Source organism: Bos javanicus, chromosome 5, assembly GCF_032452875.1.
Source record: "Bos javanicus breed banteng chromosome 5, ARS-OSU_banteng_1.0, whole genome shotgun sequence".
Lineage (NCBI taxonomy): Eukaryota > Metazoa > Chordata > Mammalia > Artiodactyla > Bovidae > Bos > Bos javanicus.
In genome coordinates this window covers 32423872-32437378 of record NC_083872.1, presented here as the reverse complement: position 1 = coordinate 32437378, position 13507 = coordinate 32423872, and the positions used below count along the sequence as shown (strand labels likewise).

Genomic DNA, 13507 nt, shown 5'->3' with positions numbered 1-13507 from the left:
AGCTGCTACAGCCAAGCCAAGAATCTCAGGGAAGAAAGGACCCTTCTTAATAGGCTTGAAGATGACAGAAAAGAAATTGGACAATAGGCAGAGGTACAGGTAGCAAGTAGGCTCACAATAGAATGGAACTGGCTAGAAACTGGAAGAGAGAAACTACAATGGAAGGGTAGGAATTGGGAAAAACAAACGCCCTTGGGAAGGTGTGGCATTCCCCAGGAAAAACAAAAGAGAGAACCAAACCAAATTGAAAAAGAGAAGTGGGAGTGAAGAGTGGAAGAAAAGCTGTTTATTGGACAGACGGAGGCAGTGACAGGAGAGAGGCAGAGCTTGAGGCCTAGAGTTTCTGTGCCTTAGGAGAGAGGAGCTGATCATTTCCAAAGAGACTGGGGTTCATGCTAACCTTTTGACCTTCCAGAGCCCCAAAGAGGTAGCAGGTTTGCAAGGATCCTCATGGGTATGTCTAGGACAGAGGGTGAAGGAGGTATCAGGGCCAAGACAGAATCTTCGAAGCAGAAAAATGCATTTTTTATATAGGCACTGTGGCTTAATTAGTTACAACCTCTACCTAGTAAACACTCTAGGTTCAGATTTCATGTCATATCTTACTAAATGAGCCTGGTCTCCTCCTATGTCCTGGGGGTCTCTCTGATCCTTCTGCTGCCCTTGCCCACAGGGTTGGCCAAATCATCGTGAGAAATCCTTTGCATGGCACCTTATTGGTCTTCAGTGCAACTGTGAGGTAAGAATACTTGGGTCCTTAAGGGCTTGAGACAAATGGCCTTACTCTGCCTCTGTGCTGAGTAAATGCCCACCCCTTTGCCTCCAGGGAAACTCATATTAGGCCTGAAAAAGACCAGATAAGGAGGACCACTTCTTTGGGTGTCCATTTTTATGTTGGATTTACCATCTTTGAGATGTCTGCTCCTTTTTGTCTTTTTAGATTTCTAGAACAATGAAACCTCAGTACCCGTTTTAGAAGCTCCAGCCTCAACCAATTACAGAAGCTTAGTAGCTACCCCACCACAATTTCTGAAATTGGTGACTAACCCAGTTCTTTTTCTGACTTAAGGTTAGTGGGATACCTTGGGACTCAAGAGGAATTGAACTGAGGAACAACTATCCTAGGAGTTTGCAGAAAATAAATCTAAGAACACGGGTGTTAAGATTCCATCTCTCCCTATTTGAAAATGGAGAAGGCAATGGCAACCCACTCCAGTACTCTTGCCTGGAAAATCCCATGGATGGAGGAGCCTGGTAGGCTGCAGTCCATGAGGTCGCTAAGAGTCAGACACGACTGAATGATTTCACTCTCACTTTTCACTTTCCTGCATTAGAGAAGGAAATGGCAACCCACTCCAGTGTTCTTGCCTGGAGAATCCCAGGGACAGGGGAGCCTGGTGGGTTGCTGTCTATGGGGTCGCACAGAGTCGGACACGACTGAAGTGACTTAGCAGCAGCAGCAGCAGCTATTTGAAGAGGGTGAGGAACCACTGGTTAAAATGGAATCTGGATCTCCTAGCCATTGGTTCCATTTGTTCCGTCCTGACTTGGGTCCACATCAAATACCCTGAGAGGCAGGTTAAAGACCAATTGCTGGATTCCATCCCCAGTGTCTGAATCAGTTTGTCCAGGGTGAAAATTTACATTTCTAAGATAACTTCTTCTAGGTGATGTTGATGTTGCTGGTCCAAAGATTCATTTGAGACCCATAAATTTTGCCATCTCAGAATCTCTAAGGGATCCAAGGGAATAGATTTCACTCTCTGTTGTTGCCCAGCCCTGCTCACCCTCATCCAGAGCACTCAACTGAACAGACCTGGAAAGAACTTGTTCTCTGGAACCTCTGGTTCTGAGTCAGGGCTCACTTTGCCCTTGATGGAAACAAGAAATAGTGATTTGATTGTGGGAGTGCTGGAAAGGTGAGGATTTTATCCCAAATTATCACCTCTTTGCTCCCTGAATGCATAACATCATTTTAACAAGAAAACTTTTCCTTCTTCCACTATCAGCTGCTGCTGCTGCTGCTAAGTCGCTATCAGAGCTACAGCTTAAAATGTAGATAGCTCTGGGAAAGTCAACCCTTTGGCTATAGTCTTCATTGCAAGGGATTCTTTGCAGAGATACCCTAATGGGGTGGAAAGGCAGGGATACTTGGGCTCTGAATAGGGTAGAGGCACCACACAGAGGGAAAAAGGTGACAGGTTACTAAAGATAGACTTCCCTATTTTACATTTTGTCCAGAGAGAACATGGAGACATTTTTTTATTTAAAGGGGATAGGGTAGGGTAGACATGTGGCAGAGGGAGTTGGGAGGAAGATGGGAGTTTTCCCTGAGGGAAAAATCACTCAGATCTCTTTACCCAGCTGGTGGCTGTTGCTTATTTTATTTTTTGTCCAAGGGAAGTGGTGTTGGACAGAGGTAGAGAAGACAGTGGTACAGTAGAAATGACCCAAGGGATGCCCCTTCTGCCAAATGCCCTTAGACTCCACGATGCCTTTCAGTTGGGTGCTGAGTGCACCTACACTTTGGGGGCTTCATTTTCCCTCCTTAAAATTACAAGAGATCAAAGGCTGGAGGTTAACACCTGGTTTTTAAGAGGTGTGATCCAATGGTATGGAGGGTCACCTCATACAAGTCTTTAGAACAAGGTTTGTGAGAAACTCGATTTGTCACCAAGTCATATAAATTTTTAAGAAAGCACAGAGTGTAAGCAATACCCTTCAAATCATTAAAGACTGAACACTCTCCTGATATCCTACTGCCTCTGGTATCTTAGTCCTTAAAATGTTTAGAGATCCTTGCCATGTAATTCTTGACACAAATATAGAATGACCATATTGGATCAGGGTAACTCCTTCTCTTTGACCCCCATTTAGTGATTCCATGGATGGGCTGTGACCCTGCTGAATGTGTGTGAACTACTACTGTCTTTTCTTCTCAAAAGTGAGTTTCTGTTTTTTATCAGATTCTCAAAAGGGTCTGTGATCCAAAACAGGTTCTGGACAATGCTCACATAGGGCTGATTGTGTTAATGTATGAGGTATAGTGGAAGGTAAAAGAAATGGCATCATTCAGTTTTGCCAATGGAATCCAGTATTTTCCTACGCCCTGGGGTGTCTCCTAATACTGATCCTAAAATGCTCCTGTCTCAGAGGACCTGGGACAAGGATGCCTTACAAATAGCTGGCCATTTTGCTCTATTCATAGGAACATAAGCAAGAGAAGTGCATTCTAGGCAAAATGGGAAGGCTTCCCTGAGCAGAAGGGAGGTAGGGGCTGGATTGCTCAAGTTATATCCACTGTTAAGAAGCTATGATTCAGTCAGTTTTTCCTAAGCAAGTGTAAAAGCCATTAAACTAGATTGTTGCAGCTCACTTCCTCGTCTCTCTGGTTAATTCCACCAACTGTGGTTGAGAAACAAGTGTGTTAAGGAAAAACCAGAATCTAAGCATTAAAGAGAAAATATCCCACTTCCATCTTCTTCGCTCTTCTCCCTCCCTACCTACAAGGTGCTCTTACATACAAGGTAATTTTTAAATTATAAGACTGGTATTAACACATTATCAATAAAGAGAAACAATGACCAATGCATTGAACAATGTTAGAATACTTATACAAGTTAAGAGTCAGTGCATTTTCCCAGAACTGGGAGGAGAACCAACCAGAAAGCTTATTACCTGCATCAGCCAAATAGCTAAGCCACAGCCATTTCCCTAAAGTTCTATTTAGGGGAATGAGATCACAAGAATAACTCTGCCCTTGATGAGGCAATCAACGTCAAACAAGAGTGACGACAACAATCTGCAAGCACCGTGACTCCTGCTGTAACTTCTCAGCACTTAAAACAAGACCCCAAAACCCACTCAGCACACAGCTGCTATATGCACCTGACTTGAAATTAATAAGACATAGCTCACCTCACAGAGGATGTCTCTCTCTCCACTTAGGCAAAAAGAATCTGTGGCCCAGAGATTCAGACCTAGACTTACATATCCAAGTTGTCTTGATCTCAGTGATCCTGGGGAAGGCTGTATACCTCAACCCCCAAAACTTAAACCTTTCTACTAGGGCTCCCTTAATCTCTCAGCTTGCTTATTATCTTGAAACAAAACAAACCAAAAACCCCATACAATCCCCACTACCCTCATCCCCAGAACACAGCCCCTAGAAAATCTAGCTTATACAGTTTGCACTTGGCATGCTCTCTTCAAAGACCCTGCACACAGATACACAGACACATAAAGACACTGTAAAGAGGAGAGGGGTCTGTTCAAGGGAATGAAGTATTTTTCTTCTGTGTGGGCCTGGGTTACCTGGGGGTATAAGGTCCATCTCTTAACACTGTAGCGTGATCTCTCAGCTAGATATATGTATATGCAGGGTGAAGGGAGCAGGAACAGGGGGTGAGAAGGTTACTGTTTGTTTTCAGCAGGTGGGGTGAGAGGTGTGGATGTATATTCAGATGATTGGAGTAGGGGTGATGGGCCCACACAGGAATGAGGTCTGCCCCTCAGCTTTCATTTGGATAAAAAAGGGGGCTCTGGGTGCCTGATCACTCTCTGTCTCCTGTTTCCTTATTACTCTGTAACCCAGTGTTCACCAGTGTGGTTCAAGGAGTCACCAGTTCTGTGAGATGCAAGACAAAAAGGATACTGAGGTCAAATAAATTTAGGAAATACTGCAGTAAGAAAGGCTTAACCATTTGCTCTAATGCATAAATTTTCGAGCCTTTAATAAGCTAGTATGTGTGTTCTCTCTCTCTCTATATATATAAACAGAATATTTATGTTACAGAAGCATGATACTCAAAATATTTAACAACTGGTATGGCACAGGCTTCCACCAATCAGAATGGGCCTTAGCCACAAACTGCTGGTACCACTGTACCCTGGAGAACGGGATCAGGCTGAATATCAGCCCACCCAGTAAGCAGCATTTCCCAAAAGTTTTGCCCAAAGAACTCTACTTTGTGTGGCATCTCACAGAACTGGGGAGAAAGGCTCTGGCTAATGCTGGAACTGCATCTCTCTAGGGATGGGGCCAGGACTCATGATTCTGACCACAGGGGTACAGGAGAGGGGGCAGCTCTGGCAGAGATTCCTGGTAGCACCGGCTGACAGATGTGACTACAGCTGCAGCAGAAATAGATTTCAAAAGACAGATGTCCCTCTGTCCCAGCTGCTCCGGGGACTCTGTCCCTGGTGGGTCAGCAGGTGCCTGTCCAGGTGATGTTTGCGGCCGAAGCTCTTCTCACAGCGTGGGCACTGGAAGGGCTTCTCCCCGGTGTGTGTCAGCCAGTGTCTCACCAGGTGGTGCCGTCGGCCAAAGCTCTTCCCACACTCAGTGCACACGTGGCACTTTGGCACAGGTGGCGCACGCTGCCGCTTCCTAGCCCCAGGGCTCTCTCCAACCTCTTGGCCCTTGCAGGATTTGCCATCTGCGTGCACTCTCTGGTGGCTGGCTAGATGGGAGTTGCATCGGAAATTCTTGCCACACTCAGGGCACCTGCTGGGCTTGTCATGTAGGTGGGTTTTCTGGTGTCGGATCAGGTGATGTCTTCTCCCAAAGCTCTTCTCACACTTGAGGCAGCTGTAGGGCCTCTCCCCAGTGTGTGTCTGCTGGTGCCTGGCCAGGTGGGAGCCCCACACAAACTGTTTACCACACTGGGGGCACGTGTGTGGTCTTAACAGGGAATCCATTTCTGTGCTACACAGAAGGTTTGAGAAGCTGTCTTCCTGAAGAAAAGGTGGGCCTAGGAGCATGCCTCTGGAGCTTCTGGGCATGGAATCCCAGTTTGCATCCTGCTCTGGGTTCCAGAGAACAGTATCTTGAGACACACTAGATAACATTCTGGGAGGCTCTGCTTCTAGTTCAGGGGTATCCCCCTCGTGCTCACTTCCGTCTCCTGTGGAAAAAGGAAAATACAGACCCCAAGAGGTGAGTCACGAGGAGCCCAGGACTTAGTCACAAATGAGGCTGTGTGATGCCTATTAGGGTCTAAACCTCACCCCATAAGGGCTGAGAGAACAGATTTTAATGTTGTACAAGACAGTGTAACAGGTACAGTGGTTAAAGCTTAGACTTAGGAGACAGATACCCAGAAAATCTGTTTTCCCACTACACTTCTGTAGGCCTTCATGTCTTCTTCTGCAAAATGGGAATAATTATAAGGTAGATGTTATAAGACAGATAGACTAGTACCTGCATATGTTAGACACTATTAAATAGTCCATGCTATTGTTGTTATCTATTTATTTACTATTATTTATTTAGCACTTAAAAAAAACTATTAATCACCATCACCATGAAGAGAGGTGAGGAATGGTCTGAAATCACTGGCCAGGTGACACCTTGTCAGCAACACTGGAGACATTGTGGAAGGCATTTCTACAATGGGTGGGAGGTTGAACAACAACAACTAACATTTATTGAGTGCTTACTATGTGCTTGGTACTGTTCGACTATGGTAACATATTTAAATCTCGTAATAATTTATAGATGAGGAACCCAAAGAGAAGTTAATTATTTTTCCAAGGTTCCACAGGAATGGTCCTAGATTCAGATCCACAAAGTTTGGCGCTAGAGCCTGCCCTCTAAATTATTATGTTACAGTCTTGCTTTTGAAGAAAAGGATCTCTAAACCATTCAATGCTATAACTGTCTGAGGCAGAGGAGGGGTTGGAGGGACATGTAATGATAAACCTCCAAAAGGGGCGAAGGTCGCGGCTGAGTCTATCATACATCATCACCTGTGTATGTGACCTTCAGAATGTCCCTCTCTTCTAAGTCTGGGGGGTCAGGGACCCATTGTTCTTCTCCTCCTTCTAGTTGAGAAAGCATATCCAGTTTGGGAATTGGAAATCCTGACCGTGGGAGAAAAAAACAGAGATGTCAGTTTATTCAACTGTAATTTTCATTTCTGAAAAAAGCTTTTTCCTAGATTATTCCTTTGAATTCTATAGATAAAGAAGGCCAGATACAACAAGCCTTTCCCTCTCCCCACTCCCATTTCTGTTAAGTCCCCTCTTCTTTCAGAAAATCATATTCTCTTTCCAAGTGTTCTCTTTTGTGCAAATTTCAAATACTTTCAGCTCAACTGTTCTTTCTGGTCCTACCTTCACTTAATTAGCTCTACTACAGCTGTCTCACCCCCACCCCCACTCTCATCTTTCCTATATGGTTTCTGAATTTCCAACGACTCAGTTCCACTTCTTAGGTGTCCTTCTCTCTTAAAGAACCTCCCAATTCCCAACCAAGAATTGCCTAAAGTTCTCTAATAATTCACAGCATTTTGTTGTTGTTTTTAAAAAAGTGACACTTCTATTCTCTTTGGATTAACCCTAGTGCTCTTTCCCTAGTGGAAACCTAGACAGATTTCCTGCCAAGAAAAGAACCCCAAATGGACACTATGCAACAGTCCGAGAGCAGATGGCTCCACTCTCCTAGAGTACAGTCATTGAGTGGCTGGGGAAGGTTGTGCTTACTCAGGGAGACCACTATCCCACAGTTTTCCTGCATGACATATTCTCCATAGAAGTCTGTTTGAGAAGGGTCCAGGCTCCTCCACTCCTCCTGAGAGAAGCACAGTGACACATCCTTGATGGTTACCAGGCCCTGAAACAAAATGCAGCATCATCTGTCAGCAGCTGTTCTTTAAGGAAAATGGGGTCTCAGTATAGAAGGCTAAGGTGGTAGTAGAGGAGAGGTGGCAAGAGAAGGTCTAGAAAAAGAACTGCCCAGAGGTTCCTGGGCAGGAAACATGGTTTTGGTGACGAGGAAAGGGGTAAAAGTAATGGTCAGGGTGTGAGCAATAATGTCTGTAGAGGAGATTCCCAAGTTGGGACCATGAGAAGTTGGAGGCACCACAAACTCATTGGTCCCTCTGTGTAGTTACAAATGTCTACCCAGTCTCTTCTCATCTGCCTTTCTTGGACTATTCTTGCTGCCTTTCTTCACTGCAGAAATTGTGTACAAGTTCCTCCTTTCTCTACTTGACCTTTCCTTTCCTATCTGTACAAAACAATATGGATAAAATATTCTTTCTGGCCTCCTCCCCCTATTATGCCATGTCCTTATCTTTTAAGGCAGCAGAGTCTGACAGTTAGGAGCCCAGATTCTGGAGCCAAATGACTCCTAGCTCTGTCACTTACATTAGCAGTATGACCTTACACAAGTGCCTTAACCTCTTCCTGTCCAATTTTCTTGTCTGGGGATAACTGTGTTTCTCTCAGGGTTAAATGAGTTAATGTACATAAAGCACTCAAAGAGCAGCAAACATGGTAAGCACTCTGGGAGTGTGGATACTACAACTACTATTATTACTAACTTCCCATGGCTCTCCCCTTGCCTTCTGAATCTAAACTTGTTTTCTGTCTCTGGTGCTGCCCCTCTTCATATCTTTCTATCTTTTATTCATGTCCATAAATGCTCCATCATCCACCTAATCCAGTCTACTTTATGTTCTTCCAAGCTTCCTCCAGGTCCTCTTTTCCTAATCTTTCCAGATTTCTGTTTTTAAATTTAAAATAATTTATTTATTTTTGGCTGTGCTGCATCTTTGTTGGTGTGCAGGGGCTTTCTCTAGTTGTGGTGAGCAGGGGCTACTCCCCAGTTGCAGTGAATGGGCTTCTCATTGCGGTGGCTTCTCTTGTTATTGAGCTCGGGCTCTAGGGTGCACGGGCTTCAGTAGTTGTGGCACTTGGGCTTTGTTGCCCCATGGCATGTGGAATCTTCCCAGACCAGGGATCAAACCTGTGTCCCCTTCATTGGCAGGTAGATTGCTAAGCATTGGACAAACAGGAAAGCCCAAGATTTATTTCTTAATAAACATTAATGATTTTTTCTTAAATTCTCCCTGTGGCTAGCACAGCTATCTATTAAAACAAAACAAACTCAATCTGTAGGAATTTTCTTCTTCTCATCATGCCTCCATTCATTTTTCAAAAGGTTATAAGTTCCTTAGAAAGGGATAGAATCTGTGAAGATATCAGACTAAATACCAATAGTGATCAAGTGAAATGACAAATTAATTAAATGAAATGAAGTAAAAGTCACTCAGTCGTGTCTGACTCTTTACAACCCCGTGGACTGTGTAGCCTGCCAGGCTCCTCTGTCCATGGAATTTTCCAGGCCAGAATACTGGAGTGGGTAGCCGTTCCCTTCTCCAAGGGATCTTCCCAACCCAGGGATCAAACTCAGGTCTCCTGCACTGCAGGATGATTCTTCACCATCTGAGCCACCAGGGAAGCCCGATGGAATGACACAAAGGCTACAGAAAGGCAGCAGTGATGAGACCTTGAGAGAGGCCAAGAGAAGAACATAGCCCACCTGTGATCCCGCCGCAAGAAGTGCAGCTGCCATCTCCCAGTCTCCAGTGCTCCCTTCTTGGGGAATGGCAGGAACCCAGGGAGTGGACTGAGCTGGTGAGGGGAGAGAGGAACCATTAGAGATGGAGCATCCATCTTTTTCCAGTTACAGCCTGGGACCTATTTTAGTGAGGCTTAAGCGTCGTATTTTTCCCCTATATCTATGTCCACTGGTAAGACTCAAATGCATAAATGTACTGTAGTAGAAGAGACCTTCCCTCAAATGTTCTGAAAGGGTACTGAGTGGTTTTTAGTAGAGCATTTATGTCATTCATTTCTATTAAACTAGCTGTGGTTTGAATTTATATTATTCAAATGTAATTTTACTGGGTGTGTTTTCCAGTGGCAGTCAGTGTTTCTGTCACTTCCTTTGTCTCCCATATTTGTTACCACTAACCGTGTAACAGGTGGAGGGAGTGATTATGTAAGAAATGGGAGAAACCCAGTTACATGGTTTGCAGAATCCAGATGCTTCTTATATTTTTCTGACTAGGGCCTGTAAGTTTTTTCTATTTCTGTGGCCTAGTCCTGGTACTAACTGTGCTGTTCACTCAGTCCATGGCCATTGGGAGATTTTTAATTCTACTTTTTCAATAGAGATTAGAAGATTATTCTCTGCATTGTGCTTCCCACACACACCCTATGGGCTCTCACCCTTCTCCTGAAGGGACTGTGGCTCCTCTTCAAGGTCACAGCATAGGTGCTCCAATGGCCCTGGAGCTGTTCTCCATGGCCCCTCTTCCTGGCTTCCCCTTTCCACCTGGGGCTCTGCTCTATCCACCTGGACATTCATTGACTCCCATCCTGTCCCCAGGGCTGCTGTCTGTTCTGAAAGCATTTTTGCTGCAAACCCAAATTGTGACCTGGAACAAATTCATATCAGTTATGCCCATGACAATGAAAAGGGGTGATAATCCTAAGGGAGAACAGTCCAGGGATAAAAGATGAAACTGGATAGGAAGAGCTTGATGGAAGATAAGTTTTATGTGTTCCAATCAACTGAACCTGAGCCAGAAATGAGCAAGTGCTATATAGTAAAGTCACTAATGGTTATTTTGGGGACCTCATGGTTGGCAGAACTTCATTTAAAAAAATCCTGGAAATTCAAAAGCTATCAATTAATTTCAACCATGGAAAATACTTAATCTGGGAATCTCAACCACTGAAAATAAGCAATCTGGAAATATGCAGGAGGGAATGCAAACAGATTTGCATTCAACAAAAACGGAGGTAATCCCACATAAGATTTTCTGCCACAAACTCCATTCTCATCAGTTTAGAATGAAATGATTACTATAGGTATTAATCCTAGTCAAATGGTGTATTTCTCATAAGGCTGAACCAAATGGTGTCTTAGAACAAGCCTCAACTAAGAGACTTACAACCTATCATTCTGTTGTTGAAAATCAGAACTGGTAGTAAATATGGTGGACAGATCAATAACTTGGAAAGCAGATGTAAGATTCTAAAGCAACCCTAACAGATAAGAGAAACTGTTGTCAGTGAGGAGCTATGTCTAAAGAAAAAAAAAAAAAAAAAAGAACAGAAAGAATTTCATATAGGTAGAAAAAGGGGAAACAGGTGTTGCTAACATGACCCTGGGGTGAATAACAGCCCTGTGATTTAAGACACAGCAAAGAACCTGAGACACATGATAGAACCAGTCAGATCTAATTATAAAAACATTCAATTTTAAAGAAGGATATGGTGAAGCCACAGTGTATTCCATCACAAGAAACAAAAGTTAACAAAGGGATGGGAAATATGTCCATTAGGGAAAAGTTCAAAACAATGGACCTAGTCTTCTCTTGCCTTGGGAAGAAGGCTCATGAATGATGCTGCCAATGAATAAAAAGAGAGATGTTTTCTTTCTCTATGTAGATCTCTTCTCTTGATTGCAAGAGAATAGATTTAGGTAAGATTTAAAAATTCTTAATAATCCTGCAGTGCACAGAGTTGAAGGCTCTTTGCTCTGGACCTCTTCGGAGCACGACAGTTTGTGTTGTGATAGCAGTCTCCCTGCCTTACAGCAGAGAAAGCCTATAAGACTGTGCAGAGTCACTTTTTGCTTGGCAACATCATATTTTTGTGATTCTTATTCAATGCCCAAGCAATCAGAGCCAGTCAAAGTGTTCCAAAAACAGGTCAGAACCTCTGTAACTGTTCTGGCTCACTCACATTCATCTAATGACATTTGCAAGAACCCAGAAGCCTGGAACAGATAATGACAAATGTCAAGTTGTTTATTTTCTTGCCTATCTGTCTTTGACAAAAGAGGTAAATGAGAACCCTAAGCTCAATGAACAGCAAGGGAACAAATTCCCCTTTCATCTCAGATGTCCAAAGATGTCTCAGGGCCTCTTGGGAATATTCTGGACTGATTCCCAGCTTAGGAGGTTTCCTTTTCAGAGACTTCTCATGAGAAAGGAAAATTCCCAATAAAGCAATAAAGGGGGAGTTCCATTTTAGATTTCTCCTCTGAATTCCAGCCCCTGTGTTCTCGTCACTTCTAATATGTAAAGCATGGATTCACCCTCTTTACCAAAGGTCTTCCTCATCCACTAGCTTCCTTGGAAAGTCCTCCCTCAGGGCTTTACCTCTAGGTAAATATCTGGACACCTGTCTGAGATCCATTTCTCCATCTCCCTAGCAGCAGAGTCCCTTGATAGGAAGCCTCTTTCTCAGGCCAGATGTGAGACTCTCCAGACCAATGACAGAAAACCTGTGGAAGAAATCTCAGCAAAGGAGGGGGCGAGTACTTGTCCTCAGATTGCCTTTGCTAAGATGTGCATGCTGTCGGAGCCAGCACCTGGGCAGTTAAGGTATCAGCCCTAACCTGGATTTTCCTGGTTCCAGGATGTACCTCAGGCCTACTGGAGTCAGGGTTCTAGAAGTTTCGTTTCCCCTTTTGCTTCACATATCTTAGGGGGGCATGGCACCTGCAGAAGTTGGTTTCTGCAGCGAGTGCTGTTGGACAGAGAAAGGGCCACGCTACTGAAATTAGTAGTAGCCCAAGGGCATAGGGACAGTCGCTGTCAGAGAAGCCTGGCCCCGTTCCCGGGCAGGGTGTGGGCGGGACGGGTGCCCACTCCAGAGTTGGGTTGCTTCATCCCTCTTCGTCTCCGTGCCCCGGGAGAGGGTCAGGTTTCAGAGAACTCGAGAGAGAGGCAGAGCTGGAGCAGGGGAAGTGAGGTCAGAAAACAGGTTGCCCGTGAACTGGGACAGGAGCAAGTGAAGAAAAAGGAGCCACGGGGAAACCTGCGCGCGGTGACAGCGGCGGGAACCCGCGGGGCCTGACAGCGACGACGCTGGGGACGAAGAGACAGGAGAGGGGCGGGCACAGAATGTCAGCGAAGCCGAACCTGGGAATGGCAAGCGACCCAGAGGCCGCGTCGACCCTCCTCCCCGCCCCCACGGGTGACCGGCCCCACTCGCCGCCAGGGGAAGCCAGGTGTCCCTCCCTCCAGCGGTGACTCCCGTCGGCCCGGTCCCAACTCACCCGGGTCGGCTTGGCCTGCAGCCCGGTGTCTCCCTCCCGGGCGCCGGCTGCCCCTCCCCTCCGCCCTCGCTTCGTCGGAGCCGGCGTCCGCGGAGCCAGCGACAGGCGGAGACGGCGGCCCGACTGGTGCGGGTGGGGCGGGCACAGGAAATCCCCGCCCGCTTCCGGGGCTCGGCGGCCGCGGCGGCGCTAAGAGGGGAGGGGCCGGTGCAGGGGACGGGCTGCGGCTCTGGCGACCCCCGGCCGGCCCAGCCCCGCACTTCAGCGCCCGCCACCCCGGGGCGTCGCTGGCCCGAGCGCGCGGATCCCGGCTGAAGGTGGTTGCTCAGCCCCGCCCTCTCCCTGACTGGTCATCTTCCCTCCCGGCCACTCGGCCCCCCGCCGGGTCCTTTGCGCTTGGGTTCGTTAATTACTTTGACATTATAACAACCGCTGATTATACACCGGCAATCGCTATGAGGCTGATTTCTAGAGACAACGGTCTGAATTCTTCAAGGAGCTCACCTTCTAGGTTTCAAGAAAATGACGATGATGATAAGGGGCTGAGAGAGCGCTGAGGAAGAGTCACTAATTCTGAACGAGGTTGACTTCACCCAAGACGTGTGTCTCAAGTAGGCCTTGCGGCTGTATTGTCCAGTTTGC

At 45.9% G+C, this 13507-nt stretch overlaps 1 protein-coding gene across 2 annotated transcripts; it reads right to left on the bottom strand.

Moving 5' to 3' along the window:
* Positions 1-264: 264 nt before the first annotated feature.
* On the bottom strand, positions 265-12945 carry ZNF641 (zinc finger protein 641). Of its 2 annotated transcripts, XM_061416304.1 has the most exons (6): positions 12866-12945; positions 10021-10229; positions 9329-9420; positions 7486-7615; positions 6751-6864; positions 265-5906 (listed from the first exon to the last, which is right to left on the bottom strand). In XM_061416304.1, exons 2-6 carry the CDS (start codon positions 10202-10204, stop codon positions 5152-5154), a joined length of 1275 nt encoding a protein of 424 aa, XP_061272288.1. In that variant the 5' UTR covers positions 10205-10229; positions 12866-12945; the 3' UTR covers positions 265-5151. The 2 variants fall into 2 exon arrangements, with proteins under 2 accessions (XP_061272288.1, XP_061272289.1); XM_061416305.1 differs by lacking the exon at positions 10021-10229 and having other exon boundaries at positions 12866-12939.
* Between the last annotated feature and the right edge of the window lie 562 nt (positions 12946-13507).

Coding starts and splice junctions, on each gene's coding strand:
- ZNF641 (XM_061416304.1), bottom strand. CDS start 10,204: ATGCTTTCAGAACAGACAGCAGCCCTGGGGACAGGATGGGAGTCAATG. Junction 9,421..10,020: donor ACAGTCCCTTCAGGAGAAGG/GTGAGAGCCCAT, acceptor TCCCCTCACCAG/CTCAGTCCACTCCCTGGGTT. Junction 7,616..9,328: donor TTCTTGCGGCGGGATCACAG/GTGGGCTATGTT, acceptor ATTTTGTTTCAG/GGCCTGGTAACCATCAAGGA.